Below are 12,899 nucleotides of genomic sequence, written 5' to 3'. Positions count from 1 at the left end.
GATTTTGAGAAATAAAGTAAGTCCTGCATTTACTACTTTTATTGAATTATATTATTTATTTTAATTGATCCGATTTGTGTGTTTCTTTTTGTCTTTCACTTTTTTTATTTTCATTTGATTCCCTTCTCAAAGACTTACTCATTGGAATATATATATATATGTACACATTTTAGAGTTATATTTAATTTCTCGATATTTGAATTTTTAAAAGTATTTTTGGATAATTATAACGTTATCCGAGTAACGTCATAAATAATGACGCTGGTCAAAACGGCGTCATCACTTGTTTACAGAGAAGACGCTCATTAATCAAAATATTCAAAAAATAACACCGCTAACATCCAGTGCCACTATACACAAAAAATTATAATATCAACTTAACAAATATACGTCTTACATCCATGTGACGTCATTATCACCAACAGTTTCAGATAAAAATAATCAAACGATTTAATTAAAGAAACGATTAAACAACTATACACCCAATAATTCAACTATTAAGCAATTCAATTAAATAATCCTCACAATTCTTTCCAAATAATATGATCAATTCTTATATCAAACAATTAAATAATTAAAATAATTGATATAAGAATTAAACAATTAAAATAATCAATTATTTTACAGTAATTCAAACCCTAAATCCACGCCCACACAACAAATACTCATTTACACACAACACACATCCACATAACAATATTATATTACAGTTCAAATTGGACATTCAAATAGACAATGAAATATGAAAGTGAAACTAGAGGCTCATACTTATAAAAGTGGTGGTGGCGGTGGAGAAGAAAATCGGTCAGAGATGAGGAGTAATTGTGCCGTGCTGTGGAAAAGGGATTGGCTGAGGCTCATTTTTTCTTTTGATTGAGAATATGTTATGACGTTGTTGCTCCGTTTGATAGAGTGGTTGTGTTGATTTTCAACATTAACTGTTAAGTTGTGAAAAAAAAATTAAATTTAAAGCTGCAATATAAACTATAAGGTGTTTGGTAAAACTGTTAATTTGATTCTTTTTTTTTCATTTTAATTATTTTATTTCAATTTAAATATTAATTATTATAATTACAAATGAATAAATATAAAATATAAAAAAACTAAATTTAATTAATTAATTTTATATTTAAATAAATTTATATTAATAAAAAATGTTAAGATATTAGAATTAATTAATTTATAATTACCTCAGTTTAATATTTAAATAAGTTTGTAATTTAATATATACTACATTATTTAATTTAATATTTAAATAATTTTATATTAATAAAAAATGTTAAGATACAAGAATTATTAATTTTATGTATCATAATTAGTTGTAAAACGGCTTTTGTAGGTAACTAGGTATGTATATCCCAACAGAAACTACGATGTTTTGATTTTTATGTGTTTCTGGGGAATTTTTTAATTGGTTTATGGTCTTTGTAGTTCTTTATCTACCATTTGCTTAGAACTGTACGCTCTTATAGCGTTGTCATGAAGCTTTTCTTTCTTTTCTTTTCTATTTTTTTTTTTTGTGTTCGAAGTTTTGCAGGAGGATTTTTTTTTTTTTTTTTTTTAGTGTAGATGGAAAACCCTAAGACCCTGGAATTGGAAACCCAAGAAGCTCAAACCCTGGATGCTAAGGCTTCTGGGTTGTATGGTTTTAGTAAGAATTGTACTGGATTTGATTCAAATTTGGAGCTTCTTGTTGAATCTAGTGTTGAAGAGGTTGATACAAACAGCCACAATGTTGTGGGTCTTGAGGTGGAAGCAGTTAAAGCTGTAGATTATGCTGAAGGAAAGAATTTGGAGGTGGGTGCAGATACAGTGGTTGGCATTGCTGAAGAGACTGGTGATACTGTTGCTCAATTTGAAGAGGTTCTTATGGATGGGGAGACTGTGAGTCAAGCAGGCTGTGTGGAGGCTCAAGGGGATGGGAACTTACTAGACTTGCGTGGTGTTTTCGATGAGAAAACTGGGGACGGGGGAAGGAAAGAAGATGTAATGTTGGTTGTGGGTGGAGTTAACTCTGTGAAGAAGATTGATGTTTCTGGTGATAGCATATCACTCTATGTGGACTAAAAGTGGTTCTTTTACTGTTAATGAAGAGACTCATGAAGAAGCACGTTATTCGTGGTTAACAATGGGAAATGAGGTCTCAACAGAAGCTCAAGATGAAGAGAAGGAAGACAATCAGGAATTTAATTTCACTGTGGGTAGCATTGTGTGGGTTAAAACCAAGTCTGGGACGTGGTGGCCTGGAAAGATTCATGATCCTGCTGATGCATCAAAGTTTTCTTTGAAGAGCGACCAGAAACATTGCTTCCTGGTCGGATACTTTGGGAATAGTCGTGTGAGTTGGTGCCACCCTTCTCAGTTGAAGAATTTTGAACACATGTCACACCAAAACAAGGCTAGGAGTTTCCTTAGAGCCGTAGAGAAAGCAGTGAACGAATTTGGGGAGCTTGTGAAATCAGAAATGGTTTGCTCTTGTATCTTGAAAAGAGGTGGGATGTTTGATGGCAATGCTCAAATTCAGGAACGGATTTTTGTGCCGGGTAGCAAATATGATAAACTAGATGAATTTTCACTCGCTCAGTTTGAACCTAAGAAATTTCTTTCCCAGCTCAAATATCTTGCACAGGTTGTTTGCATGCCTAGCATGCTTCAGTTAGCTTCTGTGAAGGGTCGTTTGTCATCTTTCTATCATTTCATAGGACATAGCCAATTGCCCTTGCAGCAGCTTCAAGGAATTCCCCATTGTGATGTGTTGACGACCAGAGATAACACTAATGTTGAAGTTAGAGATCAAAACACTAAGCCACATGATGGGAGCTCACAGTTCAAGAGACAAAAGAAGAATGATTTTCAAGTTCAAGAAGATCTTAATGTCATTACGTTGGCTTCTCAGTCTATGGAGGAGGAGAACTTTCTCTCGGGATCTCCGAACATAGGAAATGCAGATGCAGGGCGTGATGAGATATCTTGCAAGGGCTTTGACTTGAGAGAACGGAAAAGGAGCAAGTATTTGTCATATCCCTATGTAAACTGGGGGCATAAAAGCTTTCCAGATGAAACAGAACACCCCAAGGCTCAGCTAGTTCACTTTGAAGGTGCGGGCTTGAATTCAGATGATGTTCAGTTTTCAGGACCTCCTTCAGTTTGTAAAGGTAGTGGCAAGAGATTTCAGAAAAAGTGGTTCAAAAAGTCTGGGAGTGAGAATAGTATACTTGCTAACCCAGATTTTATAAATGCAACTTCAGCTCAATTGCTCTCTGAGCTTTGTTTTACGGCGGTGGATTGTCTCTATCCAAATGGAAATAAAAATTTTGAGGTAACGGAGTGGTTCTTTTCAAGGTACAGAATTTCCCGGTATCATGATGAGTCCATTTATGAGATGTTTTGCAGGAACGTAACTGGTCAGAAAGAGGCTACAGGTTCTGAGTACCGCTTATTGCATAGACAAACCCAGGAGATTAAGCAGATTTCCCCTGGAGCTAAATCTGAACCTAAGAAGAGAAAGAGAAGAACCTCCAAGCATTCTGACGATGGAATTGTCGCTGATCCTCCAGTCGTGGTTGGAAGCAATGCCAAACCTGATTTAAATGGAAAACTTGTCGTCCCTCGGAGTAAAACCTGAGAACAAGATTCAAAGGAATAATAGAGGCGAGAACTCTGTGAGATCGAAAGTTAGATCTCTATCTGGCCTATCAGATGTGAATATAAACGTCGCTACGGGCAGCTTATCATTAAAAGATATTCAGGAGGTGTGTCTGCAGTCTAAAGATACCGAATATATACCTGATTTGAATGCCAATGGTACTACACCCCGCTCGTTGACAGAACTTTCACAGCCTATGACACCCATGCTGCTTCTGAAAGCAAAGCTGAGAAAAAGAAAAGAAAGAGGAAGGCGGAAGTCGTTCTACAGATTTCAGAAGGTGAAATATGTGCTGCCTTACCCAATGAAATCAGTAATAATGTAGATCCCATTCCGTTGCTAGTAGATTTGCAGGTAACAGGACCATATTCAATTCATGATATTCCCATGCAGGAGGGGACTGGTGCCGGTCTACCAGATTCCAATGGAAATGGTGCTACTAAAGGCTTGGTTGTTAAAGATTCAATAGAGGTTGGCTTTTTTCCAGCTGAAAGTAATCATTAGCAGAAAAAGAGGAGGAGAAGGAGGAAAGCAGCATCAGATCTTCCAAGCAGTGTACTTCCTGCTGGCATACCAGTTCTGAATGGAACAAGTGCTGAACTGATAGCACTTGGGAAGGATTTGCAGGACACCAGCTGCCTTTCTGAGCAGAAGAAGAGAAGAAGAAACAGGGACGGCTCTTCGGGTCGCCCTAGGAAAAAACCTGCTAATGGTATCCCCAAAAAGATTATAGACAATAGTGTGAGGAGCAATGGGGAAGCTCTTGAGACTACACTTCTTCTGACATTTGCATCAGGAGTTTCCATGCCTTCAAAAGAAGTTTTGATCGCAACATTTTGTGGGTTTGGTCCCTTGAAGAAATCAGAAACAAAGTTGTCGGAAGATTCAAGCAAGGCACAAGTGGTTTTCGCAAGGAGAGCCAATGCTGAAAAAGCAGTTCAGAGTTTCGACAATAGTAACCCATTTGGTGCAACTCTACTTGGTTTCCAGTTGCATCCACTATCTACTGACTTCCTGTCTTTGGAGGGATCTGGTAATGCTGGTAAGCCTTCCGGGTCAATGCCTCATCCTAAGGAACCTCTTCCCATCGACTCTATAAGGCAGAATCTAGAGATGATGACATCAATAGTGGAGAAGCCAGGAAATGATATTTCTACAGAGATGAGAACCAAATTGGAAAACGAGATAAAAGGCCTCCTTGTTCTTCAGCTTCTTAGTTGGGACTGTGTAATAATGCAATCTTATAGTTCGGTCTGCCACTCTCTTTCTGTATGTTACTGCAAGAAGGGAACCCTATTTCCCTGTGGTGAACTAGATTAAGACAGACGCGGTTGCTAATTATTAAAGGGAACTTAATATTTAACTTCTATCAGTTACCTTTTTTTCCAGTTCACATGCTTTGTCTTCTCTCGCGCTTATACGCAGCTTGTTTTGTGTATGTCGTGGGAAACTTCATGTATGGTTGTATGAAATGCCTCCTTGTGAAATTGCTGGTTTATGCCGGTAGCTTCCAAGCACATCAGTCTGAACGTGAAGGAATTTTTATTACGAGCCAGACCAACGTTTCCTTCACAGGAGCATAACCGCTCCAGAATCCTTTGTTGTGAATTGCATGTGGTTGTTAACTGTTCATGTTGCTATTCTTACCTGGGATAATGACCAAAGGCTGCATATGATGTGGTGTTGGACACATTACACAAACAGCAAACATAATAGGCCCGTCTATTTTGTTTCGAGCTAAACAAACCCCGAACTTTGAGACTTTCATTCAAGTTACAGACATGCCTGCTTCACAAAAAAAAAAAAGTTGCAAACACTTTTTGCAACTCCATGAATTCTCAATTCTCAGACTAATTCACAAATTCTGATCAGGATTATTCGTTTAACCTCTACACTTTTTCTCTGGAAATAATGCTCGCAACTACTTATCTAATGAAAATCCAGTTGAAACAAATTAAAACTAAACTTCCTATCTCGTATGAGAATCAACCAACATCCACATGGGAAATTCAGCATTGGAAAGGGATGGCGATCCACCATCTTTTACAGACATGAAACATCAAAATTGAGCCAAAATAACAGTGAAAAAGAATGGCTGGACATCTTCACTCCATAACTGCAACTCCTCCGGCAGTCTTTATCTTCTCAATGATTTCATTTGCCTCATCCTTGGTGACCCCTTGCTTGAGAACGATTGGCACCTTCTCTACTAGATCCTTCGCCTCCTTTAATCCAAGGTTAGTGAATGCCCTAGCTTCTTTGATCACCTTTATTTTGGCTGCAGCATCAAACTTCTCCAACTTCACATCAAACGCAGTTTTCTCCTTCTTCTCCTCCGTCTTCACAGCACCAGCAGTTGCTCCTCCCTGTGGACCCAAGTCCATGCCTTCTACTGAAATTGTTTGCAGCTTTGGATGTCTTAGCTTTTCAGAGAGAGTAGGACCAATTTGCTTTCGCTCCTCAAAAGGAAGGGCAATGATAAGTTCAGCAAGTTGAATGATTTTATCAGATGGTGGGGGTCTAGGACCATAAGGATCATAAAACGCAGGATATTTATACCTTTTTGGTTTGGCCTTTGGATCTCTGGGAACAAAGTCATGCTGGAAGCTACGAAACTGCAAAGGCCCAATTATTTCACGAAGAGTGGAATGGGAACAAACAGATTTGACGAGCGCAATAAGCTTCATGATTTTGAGTTCTACTATTAATGAAAGCAACGGGTGAAGAAACAAAAAATGGATAGAAATATATTATCTGCTTCAGTCTGGTACTTCCTGCATCCAAAGTAATCAAGACTCAAAAGAATTATTATGTCTGCAATCTGGAAAGGAAATAATGTACGACAACAAAGATGCTTCAAATTACCAGCTAATTTTGCACTCTACAATGGGAAGATTCATAACAAGTGGAGGATGAAAAACATTCTGCGAGGTTCACAGCAAGATGTATCCTCTTACATAAAATATATTTAAAATGAAGTACATTAAATATAAATCAATCTGCTTGCCTTTTTTGAACCTGTCGTTATATTGGTATAGTTGTAATCCCTAAATATCCAAATAGGTTATCCTCCTCTAGTTACTCGATAATCACTAAAGTCAATCTTGAATGCCTATCAAAATTGTCTAAGTTACACAAAATCGGTCCAATGTGCACAACAGTCCTAATGAAAAATAGGTCTCTCATCAAGATTTTCCAACAATCAGCAATCTCTTGATCAAAGTCTTTTTGTACTCAAACCTTACCCCAATACCTTACCATTTCTATTCATCAACAAAACGACGAAAATTGGAACTTAAACAAATAACAATAATGAATGAGAATTCACACTCTGCTAAACAAGGCATCAGAAGTGATGCAAATGGGGTCTAGGCTAAACTTAATCAAGCTAACACTGATCATAGACAGAGCAGGGAAAACCCCTAATTTAATTTCGCAAATCGACATGAATCACCACAAGAAACAAGAACCTTCATTCACACACAGGTATCCCGGCTATAGTTAATAGAGACAAATGATCAAACACCTTGTGTGCCAAACAATACAGGTAGACGTAATACAAAACACGCACACTCCAAATCAACAAAAGTTTCAATTCACACTACCAAAATCCAAAAAGAAGCATGAACAGTACGCATATATTACTTCAAATCAAATGAACACACAGCATTGACACTACTTGGACATAAATCATACCTTAATTCGCAGATAAATAAAGCTCCTAAAAAAAGAAATTAAGTGGAGAATTTCTCTCCCTTAATCAGGACTGAAGTCGCAACACCAGGTAAGTATATCTCTTCCTCCGCAATTCTTCAAAAAAAATTTTGTCTAGCATCAAAAGCCGCTCTCTCCTCTTTCCACCATGATTTGCTTTCCCCTTGTATTCAGCATTTCAGCATTGTGTAACTTCAGGTGTTTTTAGTCTCTCTCCGAATCATACGGGCTGTGGGCCCGTTTTCCCCCAATTGGGCTGAAGGCCCGTTTTTCTTTAACTTTTAGGCATGACATCAGTGAGCCCACACCCAGACTTTAGGCGCATGAGACAACCACCCAAAGGCCAAAGCATCAAAAGGAGATGCCGGACTTTTGACTGGGACTGGGCTGTACCCATAAGGAAAAAAAACACACACATATAAATATATAATATGCTGAAAAACAAAAAGTGTGAATTGACTTTGTGAATACTAATCAAATGGTTATGGTTGTAATAAAAAATAACAAAAGTGAGAGCCACACTGGGGTGGAGCCATGATTTCTTGTGAGGGGGGGGGGTGAAAAGTTGGTGGGGGTTCGGAGGCAATGCCTCCAAAATTTATTTAGAACTATTTATTAAAAAATTAACTAATTTCTCATTATTTATATAACAAAATTAAAGTGCAAAATAAAAAAAAATATGCATAAAAATCTTGTACTTACAAAAAAAAAATTTACTTCAAAATGAATGTAATTACAATATTTAGACGAATAAATTAAATAAGTAACAATATTTATTAGTTTCCTATTCGACAACGATGCCATAACTTCATATTCGACGAAGTCATCAATGAAGAAAAGCAAAATTTTTGAAAAGAATTCTTATTATATTAGATGAATAAATTTGAATAAGGAATCCCTTTGTCAAATTTTTATTGGACGATGCATAAATGAAAACAAGCCAAATAATATTAAACTATTGTTCACAAAAATCAAACTACACGCGCGCGCACTCACACATCACAAAGTTGATTCACACTTTTAATTGAGAATTTATGTGTGTTTATATATGTGTAATCAAAAGTGTGAATCAATTTTGTAAATTTACCTTTTCAACTATAAATGCGATAGGTCTCACAATAAATGTGTGACCTCAGTTTTTGTTGATTGAATTTCATGTTTTTGGTTCACAACTAAGAAAAATCTCTATATATGTTATATTAAAGCAAAGGGCCCATACAACGTGTAGCACATTTTCCAAAAGATAAGAGCATAATTTCTCATGCCTTTTAGTTATATCCGTTGTCGTGGATGTTCATCATTCGTTGGTGCATATATATATACACACACATATCCTACTTTGGGGTCGTGTAGAAGGTTTTGCTGAGATGCCGTGTGTTTGGTGGAGCGGCAAGCGCAAACATTTGTTAGCGGAATCGTTGGCACATACCAACGGATTCGTTGGCCAAAAATAAGTTCCTTGAAAGGGTTTATTTTGCAGCGGCAACAATGTTGTTGTCTTTTTATTCTCATTAATTCTGTGGGGTCCACTGAATTAATGAGGAGATTTGCTTCTTTTTTTTAACTGTGACCACCCACACAATTATTACCATATTTAACTTCTTTCTTTTTAATTTTTTTAATTCTTGAATCTTTATTAATATAAACATTATAATATACCACTCAAAACTAATATATTATTATTATACTTAACAACAAAATAAGCTATTTTATTAATAAATCATTAATAATTTTCTAAAAATTTATTAATGTTTTATAAACAGATAATTTTATTAATATTTTAAATTTGATATAAAAATATTTAATAATTTATTGTTACAAAAATAATTTTAATAAAAATTATATTTATTAGATTAAGTATTAAAATTATATTTATTAGATTAATTTAAACCTCTTGATAAACAAAAAAAAAGATTAATTTAAACCCTAAATTTAATATAAAAATCATAAAATATAATATTTTAATATTTTAATTCAACAGCTTTTCTGCTAGCATTGTTTTTTAGTTCACCAAACACCTCACAACATATTATACAGCTTTAAGCTCAGTTTTTTTTCCACAGCTTTTCCGTTAAAAATGAAAATCAATCTTTTCGCTCTACCAAATGGACCCATGTCCCGTCGTAACCTCGGCTACCTTCCAAAACGTCTTTCTTTTTCTCCTTTAAGACCAACTTAACCACTCACAAAACACGAGGACATGCAAGACTATATCTTCCTCGGTAATTCAGACAAGAAAGAGCTAGCACCCCACATATTCCACATAACAAATTTATAATATTAAATCAAAAGACCATGTTCATATGATGACATGAACATATAACGAAAGACACAAATTAACCCAAAACCCTCCCATACATACCATCTACATTACATATATAAACATATCTATAGAGCAACGCATTCTTCAAAATTACACTAATGGATTTGAAGTGGACGATCCATAACCGTTGATCATGCCACCTGTAGTCCATGACTCCAGATTGTTAATCAGACCATAATTATTACTACTTTCCTTTCCAGCATCTTGCCAGTCAAGGGACAAAACCTTGGTGCTTGGCTTGACATCCATTGCATGACTCTGATCCTGATGATCATTTGCATAATAATATGGAAGCATGAGCCTCTGACTTGTGTCCATTAGTGCATTACTAGCATTCCCATTATCAAACGATGACATTCCATATGTAGAACAATACCCATGAAAATTTGGTGCTAATAGGCCTTGATGACCACCAACCATCTGATCACAATTATTCCCCATAAAATCATAATTGTTAGCTTCCAACTTAGCAGTACTCTCCATGAAATCAATAGGCCCTCTAGGGTCCTCAAGCATGCCATTGCCATTGCCATTGTAGCTCTCCATCATGACATTAGGGTTCCCAATCATGTTGTTAAATTGTGAGAACTGCATTGGGTCGTCAGGGAACGATGAGAGATGAAGATCAGTTGGACTGCAGTTGTTGAGATGATAATGATGAGTTGATGATGAAGATGATGGTCCAGGGTTTTGGTTGACTGACTCATGATCAGTACTTGTGGTGGTTTTTTTGGACTGTTTTTTGTTCTTTCTGCAGCCGCCACCGACAGGAATGTTCCGAAGAGTGCCACCTTTGGTCCAGTACCTTCGACATGTCTTGCAAAAGTACCTTGGCTGGGAGAGGCTGTAATTGTTGTAGTAACAGAATTTGGTGTGTGTTGAGTCACACCTCGGACACTTGAGTAGTTGGTCATGTGGTGGTCTTAGCCTCCTCTCTATCAATGGCCCTGAACATGCCAGCATGTCATGACCAGATGGTGATGATGAATCCAGCCCCGAAGATTCATCGTGGATCGTGCCCTGCAGACACACCAAATTGATCACTTTTCTTCATGTTCTTTGAGTGGCATTGTAAGTAAATAACATGAACAAACAATCATAAAAAGGATATGAAACGAGGGTGGGAATGAATGGTGTCATGTACATATACCTGAAGCCAATCGGATGAATCCATGCAAACTTGCAGTGAAGTAAGACCCATAAACATAAATTGAAGGAAGAGTAGTACTGCACAAACGACGTCGTAAGCAACTCTTTCTTCTTAAGAAGACTTGAGTGAGGTTAACTAAGTAGACATGGAGAGGAGAGAATGCAGTGAGAAGGGAAGGGGGAATGATGAGTGAGAAGGGAATGTCGTGTGGTGAGCGTGCTTATTGAGGGTGTGAATAAGAAGGAAGAGAAATGGCAGGTATATATACTCTGTATCTACGGTCCACGACATTAATGTACACTAGCGTCGGTGGGCAACAGACCCTCTTTCAAAATGTGGAGACAATGGCCCCCACACCCCACACACTCTAGCCTTTCTTGATTGACAAAAGAATTGCATGGCCCTGATCTCATCTAGGTTGGAGTTATCATGAGCCGTTGGATTGAGAAGGGGCGAGCAGTAACACACGTCAGAGATCGCGGCGTAATTGTTACACTTTATGTGTGTCCCCCTAGTGAAATGTCTGATGTGACAGAAGCCGAGAGAAGAATATCGATATTTTGAGATTTCCGATAAAGAGAGACGCATACCAAAAGCCCACTCCAACGTGGCGGACCCATGAACAGTGGGCCCCTCTCGCCTCCCTCGACAAAGCAAAGGATCGATTCCCCTCATCATCAACATCACGTGCCGCCTTTTAATTTCTATCTTATCTTAACTAATCCATTTGAAAATTTTGAATTGTTTTTGTCATTTATGAAAAATGTTTTAACTTTTTTTGGTAATAACATTTGGTATAATATAATATTGGATAGTGTTAATGGGTGTTCTAAAGACACTTGGTATAATAGTAGCCCGACCCTATATACACGAGTGAGCTTGGGCTCGAATTTGGGATGGTCTGAGCCTGAGACCTGGCCTGAAAAATCCCTTTCTCTTTCACACACAGTTTCACAGATTCTCTTCTCTCTGACTCTCATCTCAGACGAACGTCGCGAACGATACATTATGTTTGTCAGTGACAGTTGTTCTTGCCCGTTGGACTGGCTAGGCGCAGGTGATACGAATATCCCAATCATCACTCCACTAGAGACAGATCACAGAGTTGCAGACCTCCCCCTATAGAGCCACTGAGGTGTCATCGTGCCAGAGTTGCAGTAATCACTCATTGAATTCCACCGTTTGCTCCATTTCAACTGTTGGTTCGTCAACCTACAAATACCCTCTTACCAGTTCCCATTGCTCATAATTTCTCTCTCTAAAACCCAACTCCATAACTCATAACCCTCAGAAATGATAGGGATCCCAGTAAAAATTATAAAATTAAATTGCACATCCTAGGACTTCTAGGTGGGATAGTAATGAACTAACCAACAAGCCAAAGCTACTTTCATGTTATATTTGCCAACTAATTAAATTATTATCTTTACATATCACATATTATATTTTTAACACAATTAAATAATTTTAGTTTTACTTAATGGGTATTGATTTTAAATTTTATATTATACACATCTATAGTTTTAAATTGTTTAATTTTATACGTTATTTTATAAAATCTTAGGGTGTTAAGATTTTATCAACATTTATGAGTAGAGGGTCATGTTATGTCTTTAGGGTTTAGTGCTTAGGTTTAGGGTTTAGGATTCAAGGCCTTTAGGGTTTAGGGCCTTTAGGGTTAAGGGGTTCAGGGTCTTTAGGGTTTAGGAGTTTAGGGTTTAGGGTCTTTAGGGATTTGGGGTTTGGGTTTAGGGTTTTGGAGATTAGGATTTAGGAGTATAGGGTCATATTTAACTTAAGATTTATGGACTTATATTTTTATCAAGATCAATTCAATTGACTTAGGAATAGAGACTAGAGAGTAGAATTTAACTTAGGGTTTAGGGTAAGCTTTTATCAACATTTATTCAATATAATTAAGAGTATGATAATATTATGTTTAGGGACGTAGGGTTTAGGTGTTACTTTGATTTTAATAATAATATCAAATTAAAATATGTTTAGACAAATAAATATTTTTCTATATTATGTTATATATATATATATATGAATATCTATAGCGGGGC

General features: G+C 36.8%; 2 protein-coding genes across 2 annotated transcripts; both read right to left on the bottom strand.

The window, feature by feature from the left end:
- Positions 1 to 5,435: 5,435 nt before the first annotated feature.
- Positions 5,436 to 7,524, bottom strand: LOC119985140 (50S ribosomal protein L12, chloroplastic-like). The gene is made up of 2 exons (XM_038829330.1): positions 7,343 to 7,524; positions 5,436 to 6,420 (listed from the first exon to the last, which is right to left on the bottom strand). The coding sequence occupies exon 2, from the start codon at positions 6,331 to 6,333 to the stop codon at positions 5,752 to 5,754; it is 582 nt and encodes a 193-aa protein (XP_038685258.1). The 5' UTR covers positions 6,334 to 6,420; positions 7,343 to 7,524; the 3' UTR covers positions 5,436 to 5,751.
- A 1,966-nt stretch (positions 7,525 to 9,490) lies between these two features.
- On the bottom strand, positions 9,491 to 11,049 carry LOC119986204 (dof zinc finger protein DOF5.6-like). Its single transcript, XM_038830767.1, has 2 exons — positions 10,834 to 11,049; positions 9,491 to 10,703 (listed from the first exon to the last, which is right to left on the bottom strand). The coding sequence occupies exons 1-2, from the start codon at positions 10,888 to 10,890 to the stop codon at positions 9,774 to 9,776; spliced, it is 987 nt and encodes a 328-aa protein (XP_038686695.1). The 5' UTR covers positions 10,891 to 11,049; the 3' UTR covers positions 9,491 to 9,773.
- Positions 11,050 to 12,899: the final 1,850 nt, after the last annotated feature.

This window comes from Tripterygium wilfordii, chromosome 19 (assembly GCF_013401445.1).
Source record: "Tripterygium wilfordii isolate XIE 37 chromosome 19, ASM1340144v1, whole genome shotgun sequence".
Taxonomy (NCBI): Eukaryota; Viridiplantae; Streptophyta; class Magnoliopsida; order Celastrales; family Celastraceae; genus Tripterygium; species Tripterygium wilfordii.
Note: the sequence above shows the minus strand (reverse complement) of the source record. Positions and strands in the feature narration are given on the sequence as shown.

What these genes read in the sequence shown, in the direction of transcription:
- LOC119985140 (XM_038829330.1), bottom strand. Translation starts at nt 6,333, where the DNA reads ATGAAGCTTATTGCGCTCGTCAAATCTGTTTGTTCCCATTCCACTCTT.
- LOC119986204 (XM_038830767.1), bottom strand. Translation starts at nt 10,890, where the DNA reads ATGTTTATGGGTCTTACTTCACTGCAAGTTTGCATGGATTCATCCGAT. An exon ending in ATTCATCCGATTGGCTTCAG is followed by an intron (nt 10,704 to 10,833) that starts GTATATGTACAT and finishes GTGTGTCTGCAG; the next exon opens with GGCACGATCCACGATGAATC.